Source organism: Boleophthalmus pectinirostris, unplaced genomic scaffold (genome assembly GCF_026225935.1).
Source record: "Boleophthalmus pectinirostris isolate CB_2022bp ecotype Guang Dong unplaced genomic scaffold, ASM2622593v1 HiC_scaffold_1, whole genome shotgun sequence".
In the NCBI taxonomy this organism is placed as follows: domain Eukaryota; kingdom Metazoa; phylum Chordata; class Actinopteri; order Gobiiformes; family Gobiidae; genus Boleophthalmus; species Boleophthalmus pectinirostris.
In genome coordinates this window covers 29,530,860-29,545,742 of record NW_026570970.1, presented here as the reverse complement: position 1 = coordinate 29,545,742, position 14,883 = coordinate 29,530,860, and the positions used below count along the sequence as shown (strand labels likewise).

Genomic DNA, 14,883 nt, shown 5'->3' with positions numbered 1-14,883 from the left:
AAAGGCAAGTTCTAGTAATAACAACAGAACAGAGAACAACAGGCTGTTAACGTCACATATGAACAGTTCTTCAGATAAATATAGCATAAACAACAGAACAAGTTTACCAAACTCTCCAGCTCACTCCCAATCACTAAATCTATTTAATTCTTCATCCTGGGTGTCACATCTGAGCAACTCCACGACCTCCGGAGGTAAACGGAGCACCGCTTCCTCTTCTGTGTAGCTGTTGTCAGACTCAGCATTAGTTCCAGTTAGAATTAGTCTGGCCTTTCTGAATCCTGACAGGAAGGTTTCAGTTGTCTTTATGTTGTTCATGTTTATTGTTTAAATTTTAAATTGTTAATGATACAGAAGTAATGGTGTGAACGACTGACATGATATCAGACAGGACAGTGGATCTTTATCTTTCTTCTGCAGCCGACATACACAGTAGAGTGTGAAGTGACAGTGGAACAGGAGTACTCAAGCCTAGAGCGCCCTCTTGAGGCTGTCAGTATGAATATTTTAACATTTAAGTCACACCGGAGTATAAGTCGAAGGACCACCCACACCATGAAAAAAGTGCAACTTATAGTCCAAAAAATACAGTATATTGTTGTAATATTTTTTCAAATGCCCTAGTACATGTGTATTTGCTCAGTTCAGCAGGTGGCAGACCCTTCTCCAGTAAAGTTACGTAGTGCATCTTTAACCAGAAGGCCTCAGATAAATGAACAGTTTTGTTCAACTATAGTATATAATTTTTAAAGGCTAAATTATACAATTAAGATTCATCAGTAATTCAGATTAGATTTACTTTACTTAATTAAAGCAATTATGTGACAAAAAGTACAGTTAGCAGCAGTAATTTACATACAGTATGACACTTCTTATCCTCAGAGCAATTATGATTTCAGTATCGGCAAGCACTTTTAATTACACTTATTATAGGTCTATTGGATAATGAATTTTCTCTTCATTATAAAATTCTATCTCCAGTCTCCCCATCTCTCCCACCGATCTGCACCAGTCCGTCCGCTTCACTCAAACCTGAAAGAAAATGAGATGCAAAGACATTAATATTAATAGGCCCGAGTGCTGATTGCGATGCTGTTAGAATGGGCTGACATACCGACCCGAGGGAAAACTACGGGACTAAATCTCATAACATCACCTGCATAACAAGTGAAAAGGGGTCAAAGTTCACCAACACATCTGTTAGTGTCACATAATGGGCGTAATTATTATTTTATGCAATACTTACTAAGCATAATTTAGTGTTGAGTTGTCTAAACAGCAGTCGTGACACAAGCTACACTTTCAGACAAAACTTTGGGAATTAGCATGTGGAAAACTGAAATTTAAAGATCCGATATTATGCAAAAGTTGCTATTGTGAGCTTTTAGTTGTGTTAGAATGCTGTTACGTCCACAAAAACAGACCTGGAGTTGTGTTTTGTTTCATTCACCCATGTTTGAGTAAGCCGTTATTAGTCTGTCTACCTCCCAAAGTTTAAAATGCTCTGTTCCACCTTGTGATGTCATGAAGCGGTACTTTTCAAATCCGTGTATCATTATTTAATTTGTTTTTCAAAATAAAAAAAATTAAAAAGAAAATGAAAAACTACTATTTTCTTAATATTTGTCCTCAAAACCAAAATGAAAAAAACAGATAACGATTAATTTTTTTCAGTTTTCGATTTTCTGTTTTAAATGAATAACGAAAAAAACAGATAACGGCCTTTTCCCGTTTTCGTGACTTAAACTGAGCTTGTCTAACATTTTAGGTGATTATGTTAACAAAATAACACTATTCCCAAAAATATTTATATGAAAAGTGTATATCAGTACTAGTTCAGTCCTGATTCAGTGCGTATGCGGTGAAAAAGTCCTGCGTCGCGGTTTAAGTCATGGAAACGGGAAACGGCCGTTATCCATTTTTTCCATTATACGTTTAAACACAAAATCAAAAACTGAAAAAAACTAATCATTATCTGTTTTTTCATTTTGGTTTTGGAGATAAATAATGAAGAAAATAGTTGTTTTTTTTTTTTTCGTTCTTATTTTTGGTTTTATTTTGAAAACCAATGAACGAATGATGCACAGATTTTTTCAAGTTAACTACTCCCTTTTATCGTTTCTTTAGTACAGACTGGCAATTCCAAATGATTCTAGCGAAGGTTTATCGGGTTTAAAAACACAATGGAGCACTTCTTGTATTACCACATGACATCACAAGGTGGAACAGAGTGTTTCCTGTTTTAGAGAAGAACTAAATATTCAGGGTTCGTGTGTTCCAGGTATGGTTTTGAAGAGGAATCAACATTATAACAGATAAGGAAACAGGATCTTTAAAGGCACACTATGTAACTTTTCTGGTGGGGGATGGACATCTGGTTGTCTCCATGGAGATGTAGTTGCTTTGCCTGGACTGTTTCTTATCTGTCTTCCATTTATTCAAGTCCAGATGTTTTTATTCTTACTGTGAGCGGTGTCGCCTCTCCACAGATCTGACCTGTAACTTGGCCAGATGGTGTCACGCCTGCTTGTCTCCATGTAATCGAGACACAGCTATAACATCTCCATGGAGACGCGCAAACAGCTGACCCTCCACCAGAAAAGTAACACGAGCGCATTCATTAGAACCTACATGTATATTTTTGGAGCTTTCTACCATGTGACACCATTTTGATACAAAACTGTACACAGCAATGTGACGAACCTGAGAACCTGCGATGTGCCGGAGTTTCATTATTGTGTTATGATAGTGTTCTGAAGGGGGAGTGACTTAGCATTGAGCGCAATGGGAGGGGAGATTCAAAGCATCAAGAAAAACAAAATTGAAACTCGTAAAACATGTTATGGCATTGTTTTCCTCAACTACAGCACTTTCAGAACAATAAAAGGTAACATGGTGATCGAAATATTTTAAAGGGAAAGTTTGGAATTTTGGACATAGAACTTCATTTCCTAGTGAGCCAGAGTGTTGGAGACGTGTGGAGACACTTTTTAAAATATTCCATCCAGTCCTTGTATTTGCAGAGGTCACTGGTGTTAGGCTAGTGCATGTCAATGGCCATAGTTATCCTGCTGCTAAAAACTATAACTCACTCCACAAAGCACCTGAAGTAAATCTATTACTACACCAGACTGTCTGTGAATGTCTGTGTTGATAGAGTAATTTTAGAAGTAAAACCAACAATGCATTTGAAGGATTTATGTCTGAGCAGCAGCAGCAAGTTGTACTTTCTGATAGAAAGCTTGGCAGCGGCGGACTAATTTATGAGAAAATAGTCCCTCATAATGTGACAATCCATGTGATGCAACTTTAGTTTTATTTCAAACATTGTTCTATCAACAGAGACATTTACATTGACAGTCTGGTGTAATAATAGATTTGCGTCAAGTGTTTTGTGGTTTGGGTAAGCCTCTTTTTAGCAGGAGGCTAACTATGGCCATTGACATGCGCTAGCCTAGCATCAGCAACCTCTGCAAATACAAGGACTGGAGGGAATATTTAAAAAAGTGTCTCCACACGTCTCCAACACTCTGGCTCAGTAGGAAATGAGGTCCTATGTCCAAAATTCCGAACTGTTTAATAACTCCTCTTTAAAGACGTAAAGATGAAGGCATCAAAGTACCAAGGTTTTGTGTTTTTTGTGTGTTTTTATTCCATCGGGAGTGAACTTTTCCACTACCCCCATTTCAACTCTCATTTGACTCTTAATGTAATTGCATGTATGTTTTTTGTCCCTCGAGTGTTGCCGTCCCGTGTGCATGTGTGTCTGACCCTTTCCTCTCCTCTCCACAGTCATCCTCCCAGCTTCAGGCTTTGATAAGGACCAGCAGTGCGGAGGTAAGATTAATATGGAATTCTCCCCATGTTTTCTGTCTATACGTGTTTCTATATTCGTCTGCATGCCCACTGTCTCCCATAGCGCTGTGTACCCATGCATACATCTACTGCAAATTGTTTAGTGGGCTGTCTATTGAGTTGTAGTAGAAATGTGACAGGATGCTGGGAGAGTGGTTGGTGAAAAGGGCAGGGCTTGTCAGAAATGTTGACAAGAAATGGTACGACAAAAGTGCACAAGCGAAAAGTGGATGTTTGTGTCAAGTGGAGGGAGAAAGTGAAAAATACACTATGAATAAAATGTCAACGTGAGGTAAAAATGTTTGTACATTTTTGGGATAATTTTGTTTTCAAATTGTATGATAAAAATGACAATGGAGTATGAAAATTGTGCTATATTTAAAGTTGTACTGCGTAATCTGCTCGTTTCTATATAGATCGTATTGCTTTGTCTAGAATGTTCCACAGTTTAGATTAAAACTATCATGATCAGGAGACAAGCACTACGCTACATTACAGATCAGATCTGTGGAGAGACGCCCCTATTCACAGAAGGAATGATTGTGTTTTTGAGCAATAGAAACTCCTCTAATGAACAAATGCTAGATGGATTTTTTAATGTGATACTATGGAACATTCTAAGCAAACCAATAACATCTCTATGGAGACAAGCTGATAGTGGACCCTCCATCCCGAAAAGTTGCAGAGGATCTTTAAGTTACTCACTTGACTTGAGATATTCATTATTATTATGATGATTGTTTTTTTTTTTTTTGTTGTTGTTGTTTTTCTGCCTTTTGTTCCCCCCAATTTTAAGATGAAAATGTTGGAATAACAAAATTGGACTTAAAGCGATAGTATGTAGTTTTTTGGCCAAAAAATTAACTAAAATAAAAGCATGTTTTATGGATATTTTTATTGCACTGAGAAACACAGAAAAACATGTGTCCTTAAGCCTAATTTACAGTCCAGCGTCAGATCGTCCATGTAACGATGCAGAGAGTCTGCGTTAACGTGAACCCCCTACGCAGACTAATTTGCATAAACTATGCTGAAAAAAAAAACTGTTCACTTCTTGCGCGCTGATGCAGTCAGCTTCTGTCGAACTTAAAAAGGATAGCAGACAGGTAAAAAAAATAATGTGTTATGCAGTGTTATCCTCATTTTAGATGTCAAAAGGGTTTTGGGGCTCCAGGTGTTTTCTTTTCTGTGGGAGATGGTCCAAATGGCTCTTTGAGTATTTAAGGTTGTCGACCCCTGGTGTACACGAACACCAGGTTTAAATCCTAGCCTCCTAGCGTTGTGGCAGTGAATTACTTTGCGGCACATAGACCTCGACGCTGACCCATAAATCAAAAACAACGGCGACAAGGCGATGGTGGCAGTGTGCGTTGGGTGGACACTGAACTATACTATATTTCTTGTGGTCTGGAGGAGAGCCTCTTCCTGCTTGTTTCCATGGAAATGTTGTTGCTTCGGCTATTCCACAGTATGGCATAAAACATATCTAATTCCATGGAGAATGTCCTGAAGTATGGCTTTAACTTTCTATTTCCATGGACAAACTTTATGGATCCACAAGGGAAATGAGTTGAACACAGATCACACATCACAGTAAAACATAATAACAAAGAAAAGGACTTTACAGTTGACTTTCCAGCTCCTGAACGTTACATACTAGTATCGCTTTAATAAATCACCTAAACAAGTTTTCAGTGTACTCTAAATGAAAACTCCTGATAGTGCGTCAGACTACTACCATATCATTAAAATGTAATTAGTCAAGACATTGTCAGTCTGAATGAGCTGAATACATTTCTACACATGGAAATTAGCAGCGCCACCCGTCATTTGAGTCGTCTGAAAAGTGCTAATTATGCTAATGTTTGGTGACCTGTTTAAGAGCATGTAAAAAAAAAAGGAAATCCCACACAGTAGTTTATTTTTGCTGCTATTGTAAATGATCTCCTGACAGATTTATCCTTCAGAGGTGTGTAGTAGTAGTAGTAGTAGTAGTAGTGGCAGTTTTATTTACCCAAGTATTTTTATTTTAGTAACTTTGATAATAATTAAATGTAATCCCCTGTGTAGTCTTATACTCTTGAGTAATATTTTGACTCTAGTAACAATACTCTCACTTGCAGAAAAACATTCTGATTACTCTTATGTCAGCAGGTTTATAAAAAAAAAAAGGTTCATTTTTTACAATATGGACCGTTTCTTGCACTCCTTTAGATATGATTTAGTTTATCTTCTGATTTATTTTGTGTACTTCTGATTCAAATTATAAATCAGTTGACAGTTACTCTTACTTGAGTAGATTCCTCAAATACTTTTTTTTATTGTCTTGCGTAATATTACCCAACTAAAACTTTTGTTTACTTTGTCTGCTACCCTCTATGAATCACTGCTTATAGTTTGTTTTGTTTTTTTTAGCTCACCCGATTATTTTGACATTTGAATACTAACAGTTATCAAAAGTTGTACAATAAATATTACAGTGTGTTCATAATAACGGTTCTGTATTCTTGCAGCGTTCACGTCGATCCACCTGATAGCCACGGGCGTGTCCTGCTTCCTGGGGGCGGGGCTTCTGTCCTTCCTGGTTTACGTTTACTGTCAGAGATTCCACAAACCGTCTCAGGAGTCTGCGGTGATCCACCCCACCACCCCCAACCACCTCAACTACAAAGGAAACACTACGCCCAAGAACGAGAAGTACACGCCCATGGAGTTTAAGGTACACACAAGCTGAGATAACTTATTATGCAGCTATCCATTGAAGGTGCCGGCAACTTCACAGCTCTTTGTTGTGATGACGTTTATGGGGACATTAGCTCCTATTGAGCACCGCAGATTTCTAACTCAGAAGTCAGTGGATTTGTTTCTTTTATTAAGTCATTGATGAATATTGCTAAGTCATTGATGAATATTGCGAGTTAAAATGTGCAAATTATGGCATAATGATCCACGGGTGTCACAGATTATAACTATGCCACAATAGCTCTTGTTTAAAGTTGAATGTTTTTCTAATTATATTTCTAATTAGCTTTACATCAGTTAAGTGGCACTTTGTGGATAAAAATATGCATTTTTCTGACAGTTTAAAATTAAATTTGACAATTTGATTTTATTATTCTGTTCATAACTATTGGGTAATAAAGACCTGGTTGACCATGGTTGCTAGGTAACAGTTATGGACTTACCTCTACATACTGTATGTCACTTCTGCGGCCAATCCAGGAGATAAAATGACAAACCTCTCCAGAATGACAGATGATGGATTGGGATTATCTCGAGCTAAACTCCAGGATGTAGTAGTAGTAGATGCAGTACTAGTTGCAGTAGTAGTAGTAGATGCAGTAGTAGTAGTAGATGTAGTAGTAGTAGTAGATGCAGTAGTAGTAGTAATACTAGTAGTAGTAGTAAATTCAGTAGTAGTGGTAGATGCAGTAGTAGTAGTAGTAGTAGTAGTAGTAGTAGTAGTAGTAGTAGTAGCAGTGGTAGTAGTAGATGCAGTAGTAGTAGATGCAATAGTAGTAGTAGTAGTAGTAGTAGTAGTAGTAGTAGTAGTAGTAGTAGTAGTAGTAGTAGTAGTAGTAGTAGTAGTAGTAGTAGTAGTAGTAGTAGCAGTGGTAGTAGTAGATGCAGTAGTAGTAGTAGTAGATGTAGTACCAATAGTAGTAGTAGATGCAGTAGTAGTAAATACAGTATTAGTAGTAGTAGATGCAGTAGTAGTAGTAGTAGTAGTAGTAGTAGCAGTAGCAGCAGTAGTAGTAGGAGTAGGAATAGCAGCAGCATTAGATGCAGTAGTAGTAGTAGATGCAGTAGTAGTAGTAGTAGTAATAGGGGTATCAGCGGCAGTAGATGCAGTAGTAGTAGTAGTAAATGCAGTAGTAGTAGTAGTAGTAGTAGATACAGTAGATGCAGTAGTAGTAGTAGATGCAGTAGATGCAGTAGTAGTAGTAGATGCAGTAGATGCAGTTGTATTAGTTTTTAAAAGTACTGTAGATATGAGTCATTGCTTATTCGTCACATGTCACAGCTCATAATGTCATGTAACAGGAATCCCCATGTAATTCCCCTGCTCCCCTCTCCATTCTGTGAGCCTATTATTATATGTGTCATTCTAGCACATGGGCTCTGACACCTGCCTGTGCTGGCCTTGTTACTGCACCGTGGACAGGCTCCTGCACACTCCTCTCATTATCTGGAATAAGTTCAATAGGCTTTGTGCATGTGACATTACAACACTGTAGAATCCCTATAGTTTAAAATAGAGCTGGAGGACAGGTCTAAATTCTATGGTGAAATTTGCAAATAGCAGATTTATTGACCTGGTTTATGGTTAATATCTCTATAATTATTAGTGGGCCTATTCACATGAAACAATAGATGCATCAAGAATTTCAGACTTCCGGTCACTGCGCAATGCATACTGGGGAGGATTTTCCTAAAAAGTGAGCATCAAACCGCCATGTTTGTTTTCCCAGTGGGATGCGTCTATTGACAAAGCCAGTCTTTTCTAGTCTTTTCAACCATATCGCTTTTGTTTCTGGTTCTGATATTGTCATATTTTAGTTTTGGGATTTGAACATCATAATTGTGCGGTGGTTGGATGTCCTAACAGCGGAAAACGGTTCGAGAAATTTATTTGCGAACTCCAAAAATGCAAAAAGGAATCAGATCTGTGTGACTGCAAACCTCTGTTCAAACTGTTTCCCTTCCCAACGGAATTGAAAAATAGTGAAAGGCGAAGGCGATGGGCAGGATTGATCCACGGGAAGGAAGAAAATGGTAACTTTTGGCTGCCTAAATCATCCCGACTTTGCAGCGAACATTTTGTATGTGAAGCGCCAACAAAGCAAAATCCTGATACATCGCTCCACCTTGGTTACGAATTAAAAAAGTCAACCCCAAAGCAAAAGGCACCAACTGTTCACCAAGAAACACCTTCCACTGCAAAGCGACCAAGACGTGATGTTGCTGTAAAACCACAAGAACAAGAAAGTGTGAGCTCAGCCTATTTGTCTTCTGCACCTCTCGATTAACAAACAGGATCCCGCTTTGATGGCGCTCCACATACTAAATGTTCTCTAAATGAACGTGGAGATGTTCGTAGCCGAGTGTTAATGAATTAGGCCCAACTGTCACTTAAAAAGGAATTTGGGATCTTTGAATCTGGCACAGAGTTCTCTCAGCATCTTCCTAAAGTTGAAGTCACAAACATTTTTAAAGAAAAGAACCATGAATCAGACCCATTGTTTTTGTTCTCCATTAATATTCCACCTATATTACACATATTACATGAAATAAGTCCCGATGTAGGTCAGTGGGACAATTACAGCATCAGTCTCCTACACTGAAAGCCTCCTCTCATTACCTGTATTAAGTAGAACACATGCACACACAGCTAGAGTCAATGCTACATCCATGTTTACCCACCTCCTCCAAACAATTCATTCCAGGCAGCGAGCAGCGTTTTCAGCATCTCTAACAGGATTACAGCCCCCCTCTCTCCAGATGGATTACATTAGGCTAAGTGCTTAGTCTAATGCCTTATGTTAGCACACACACACAAGCCAATCATGTCAGAATAAAAAGTGAGTTTCCTCTGGTTTTTATGTAGCGCAGAATAGCAGCGGTGCGTACGTTTGCGATGCTTGACATGAGCTAAATTGGGTTTGTTAAATTGCTTTGGTTCTGAATAGACCTACGCTCCTGCTCTAACCTTGAGGCGGGAAACAGCGATGTGATGTAGCAAGTGAAAATGAACCAGAATTTATTTTGAGGAAGTTTTAGTAGAAATGTTGGTGTTATTGATCTAAAATACTAAATCAGCTGGTGGGACTTTGTGTATAGAGATTTTAAAATGTCTAAAACATTATATTAGATTCATGTTTTGCTATTACTTTTGAAGTCACAGCTGCCCTGGACCAGACATGTGGCTGCCATTCTGCACCTCCATAAATTATATCACACAAACACCAATTTAAGTGTTCAAGTTATTTTATGTTTTGTTTTAATGTGGCCATTGAGTGTAACTACAGTCTTCCCTCGCTATATCCAGTGTTGTGCATGAACGAGTTCAAAAGAGCGCGTTCATTGAACACGTTCATTTTTCAGTGAACTTTGAACTGAACGCAACACTTTTGTAAATCAAGAACTTGAACGTGAATTTGTTCAAATTATGTGTGATGAACGACGTACGTCACTGTTGGGGTTCAGTTAAACGTCGGAATTTGACGAGTGACGATCTGCTCGCACTTCACCTCGCGAAACCACAGCCGCGTGTCAACGCGAAGTCGACTCCACCGGCAGCTTTAACGGAACGTACGGGCTCTTGTGTCTCTCAATGAGAAAGTCAATCAAACTTGACTGGGCGCGTTTAGCTGCTTGTATTTACCTTCTGTACAGACTGACCACGGCAAACGCAAGGATTTCAAAAGTACATTTCAAAGCACTAATGAACAGTGTGTGGATCTGGGCTCTTTCACATGATACACACCTGCCCAGGGAGCACAATGTGCTGATGGTAAATGCACAAATACAACAATAGATCATGCTCTCTGTGGATTTTGACGGGGATACGCGCCTACGCTTGTGTAGAGCGTCAAAAAATAGGATGGATCCTATTTTCTGAAATCTACACGCACAGGACGTGCTGCTCCGCGCGCGTATTATTTTACTTGGTACATATGTCAGTAACGCGCGTCACAATGCTTTTTTAACCTGGATTGAAATGGTGGGTTTTTCGTTTTTCTTCATACAAATTTGCTAAAATCACAGCGATATCAGCAGCGGTGAAACGCCGGAGGTGCGCCCGCGTAGACCGTGATCCTGAGCGAAAGGACCGACGCAGAAGTCCGCGCTCCACCGAGATAAACGCAGCTGACGCCCGATCGCACTCGGGGTTCTCTCAGGGGCGGTCCTAGATTCCAAGTTCTAGTCCAGGATTAGTCCTGGTTTGGTCCTGGTTTAGTCTTGGTTTAGTCCTGGTTTAGTCCTGGTTCAGTTCTGGTTTAGTCCTGGTTCAGTCCTGGTTTAGACCTGGTTTAGTCTTGGTTTATTCCTGGTTTAGACCTGGTTTAGTCCTGGTTCAGTTCTGGTTTAGACCTGGTTCAGTCCTGGTTCAGTCCTGGTTTAGACCTGGTTTAGTCTTGGTTTATTCCTGGTTTAGACCTGGTTTAGTCCTGGTTCAGTTCTGGTTTAGACCTGGTTCAGTCCTGGTTCAGTCCTGGTTTAGACCTGGTTCAATTCTGGTTCAGTCCTGGTTTAGTCTTGGTTTAGACCTGGTTCAATTTTGGTTCAGTCCTGGTTTAGTCTTGGTTTGTTCCTGGTTTAGACCTGGTTCAGTCCTGGTTCAGTTCTTTTTTAGTCCTGGTTCAGTTCTGGTTTAGACCTGGTTCAGTCCTGATTTAGACCTGGTTTAGTCTAAGATAAATGCAGCCTTTCATTTACAGATCTCACCTAAATATAAAATGAACTGAACTTTGAACTAGTTCAAAATTAAAATTGTGAACTATGAATGTGAACTATTCATTTTGAACAAGTGTGAACTGAACTTTGAACTAGTTCATGAAAAGTGTGAACTTGCACAACACTGGCTATATCAAGGTTCACCTTTCACAGTCTCGCTGTTTTGCAGATTTTTTTGTGCAATTTTGTACGCTTTTTTTTTTTTTTTTTTTTTTACAGTGTATGAGCGTGCATTGTGTTCCTCTCCCTGCGTCCTGATTGGCTCAGGGACTGTAGACCATTGTCAATCAGTCTCCTCCGTGCTGTCTCCTGTACAGTACAGAATATGTTCAGCTTGTCAAATTTACATAAATGTTCAATCGCTAGCAGTGTGATTCTGAAGTGCAGCGCGATCAGGCAATTGCCACGCGTACAGTGAGGTGTGGAGCTCTCCGTCGATTCATTTATTACAGAATAAATGAATCTTCGGTTCGTTATGTAAAGAAGGAGGAAAATAACAAAAGGACGACAGCAGCAATAAGTTTGAAGAAGGATGCAAAAAGGATTAACTGTCCTGTGTGAGAAAAGTGTATAAAGTGTGTGGTCAGAGTTTTACAGACTTAGAACAGATATAATAATTGTAAAATACAAAGTTGATACTTTGCGGATTTCACCTATCGTGGGTTATTTTTAGAACGTAACCCCTGCAATAAACGAGGGACCACTGTAGTATCAAAATAACATACAGCAGTTAGTTGGAGCTAAAGGTGCACTATGTAACTTCCTTGTTTCCATAGAGATTTCTTAAGACCTCCTTGGTTCAAGGGACTATGTTTACATGCATATTAACTTCATGCCATAGAACAGGGGTCTCCACCCTGTAGCTCTCCACAAGTATCTCGCTAAGGGATTTTTGAATTAAATGTATTGTACTGAATATCTCTAATTTGATTCATTGCCATTGTAAATGTGTTATTTTGAACTTTATGCACTAATAAATGGATAATGGTTTCATGTTTTATAGGTATAGTTATATAACTATACAACATGTAAGACTTGCCGTCTTATATTGACTTAATTTCTTGTGACTGCTAAAATGAGTCGGTCTCTGGCATTTTCATGTTGTAAAAGGCAGCTCACCAGATACAAAAGGTTGGAGACCCCTGCTCTAGAACAATTTAGACAAAGCAGGAGGCAGATCCTCCACCAGAAAAGTTACATAGTGCACCTTTAGGTCTTTGTGGTGTTGTTACATGTTTGTACAGTTTCCTGTGGGTCTGTGGGTTTCACAATGATATAAAGTTAGGACCATTGCCAGAGTAAACATTTTCACCTTCAAAGGCACTCAAAGTGTTTCACAACAAGGAACCACTCACCCATTCATACACCCTTGCCCAAGGACACAAACACAGCATTCATCTGTGGGAGCTGGAATCACAGCAGCCAACCTAAGAGACCGCTCACCAATGGTGTTTATGTCCAGAGCAGAAATTGAACCACCAACCTTCAGATCAGTGGACAAACACTCTACCAACTGAACTACTGCCACCCCAATTATAACTGACACTTTAAAACTTATGCTTCTTCTCTTGAATGACAGTTGTACATGATTTCAGTTGTAATACAGTGAGTTCCTGGCTAGATGTTAGTAAAAGAAATGATCAGGTTTAAAATTTGACATTTAATGAAAAAGAAAACGCACACCAAAGTTCTTGTAGAGGTGCAAGTGCAAGGAGCAGCAAGATAAAAGTGAAAAAATGCATAGCACACTCAGATGGCCGATGTCCAAAAGCTTTTTTATTTTTAAATAATGTTTTGACGAAAAAAAAAGCCTTCGTCAGATTTTTTTTTTTTTGCTTTGGACCGAAACGTTATTTAAAAATAAAAAAGCTTTTGGACATCAGCCATCTGAGCGTGCTATGCTTTTTTTCATGTTTAAAATCTGACATTTACCTTTTGGATATTTTTTTGACAAAGTAACTGACTCATGGGAATCTCCTGGGAGTATGACATAATCACGTTCTAGACAATTATAAAATCGCATATTGATACTTTTACCACTGACGTCATCAACATTTTCTGGGTGATTGAAGCTAAATGGAGGCACTGCTCTGTCTGAAACTCTGTTAGATTTTAATCCGTGTTATCTTTAAGTTTTGTTTTAACACAATCTGATCATAAATAACTGACTTAGCTGGAACAAATCAGCTTATCTTAAAACGTTTTCTGGCAGTGTTAATGTTTACATTGTATCTCCAAGGTAACTGCTGGCCATTCCACCACAGACATACATACAGAATGCCCCAGTATGATGTCACTGCAAAGTATCAATAAACGTACTTACTTAAATTACTGGCGCTAATCGTATTTTTCTTTTCTTTCTCTTTCCTTCCAGACGCTGAACAAGAACAACCTGTTACCGGACGAACGCTCCAACTTCTACCCCACCCCCCTGCAGCAAACCAACGTCTACACCACCACGTACTACCCCACCGCGCTCGGGAAATTCGACTACCAACCCAACTCCTCCCCCTCCCCCTGCCGGACCTACAACCACAGCAACAACAGCAATAGCAACAACAGCTGAGACCCGCCCCTCAATACACAGGCTACTCCAACCCCGTCTACGGCCCACAGTCGAACATTTTTACGCTTGGGACCTTTAGAAACTTCTACTTGTGGATTTGGATTACTTCGGGAGGACTTGAAGCTACGATATTGGCTGCGTTTTGCTATAAAGTGGACCTAGCCGGACCAAGCAATGCTAAAATGCTAAAAGTACTGGCTTTATATGGAAAAATCGAGCTAGCCTTTTGGATTCACGACATTCTCAGCAGCTAAAGAACTAGAAATGAACTACGCTTTTGCTATGCCCATGCTACAAACTACCGATTCAATATAAGACTTAATAATATCGGAATATACAGAAGCAACATCGTCAAGAAGGAAGACAAAAAATGGACAAAAACTGCAAAAATAAAAACTCAACCAAGAGATCTCCAAAGTTTTGAAAATGGGACAAAGTCGTACTGTTTATAATGCCTCGGGTGCCTGAACGCAGTAGGCAGGATTGGCCAGCAGGAGGGGCCAGCGAGTTTTCTATTCATTTATGTTTTTTCAAAGAACAATAAAGACTCAATTCATGAATTAATTGATTGTACAATTAGTTCAATGTGTAATCTACTGGTGGTCATATACGACAGGTATGACCAATGAGAGCGCTGTAAGACTGGACTATGTGTTTCTATGGCGATAGAATAAGCTAGTAGACTGGCACTTATTGTTTTTGTAATTTTTTAAGAGGTTTTGTTATTATGCTAAGACGTAGCATAGGAGGACATATTTTGTTAAGTAATTGATTATTAATGTTTTCTGATTTATTTAGCATCTTGGTAACATTATATAGGTTTGGATACGGAATTACATTTGTGCCAAAAATATTAACAGTAGTTAGTAACTCTTATCAAAGTATAATAATTTCTGGGATATCAAGATTGTGTTACTACTTCAACATTTGGTAACACTTTATAATAATTACAACTTAATTAGCATTAACAAAGTATTCAGGCTTCGTAACATTAGTTTCTACCC

General features: G+C 38.9%; 1 protein-coding gene across 1 annotated transcript in view; it reads left to right on the top strand.

Moving 5' to 3' along the window:
* Nucleotides 1-14,625, top strand: part of sema5ba (sema domain, seven thrombospondin repeats (type 1 and type 1-like), transmembrane domain (TM) and short cytoplasmic domain, (semaphorin) 5Ba) — a 492,613-nt gene extending 477,988 nt beyond the window's left edge. The window contains exons 21-23 of the mRNA XM_055149649.1: nt 3,793-3,837; nt 6,369-6,574; nt 13,688-14,625. Coding sequence (XP_055005624.1) covers nt 3,793-3,837; nt 6,369-6,574; nt 13,688-13,879 — 443 coding nt within the window. The 3' untranslated portion in view covers nt 13,880-14,625. The remainder of the gene's footprint in view (nt 1-3,792; nt 3,838-6,368; nt 6,575-13,687) is intronic.
* Nucleotides 14,626-14,883: the final 258 nt, after the last annotated feature.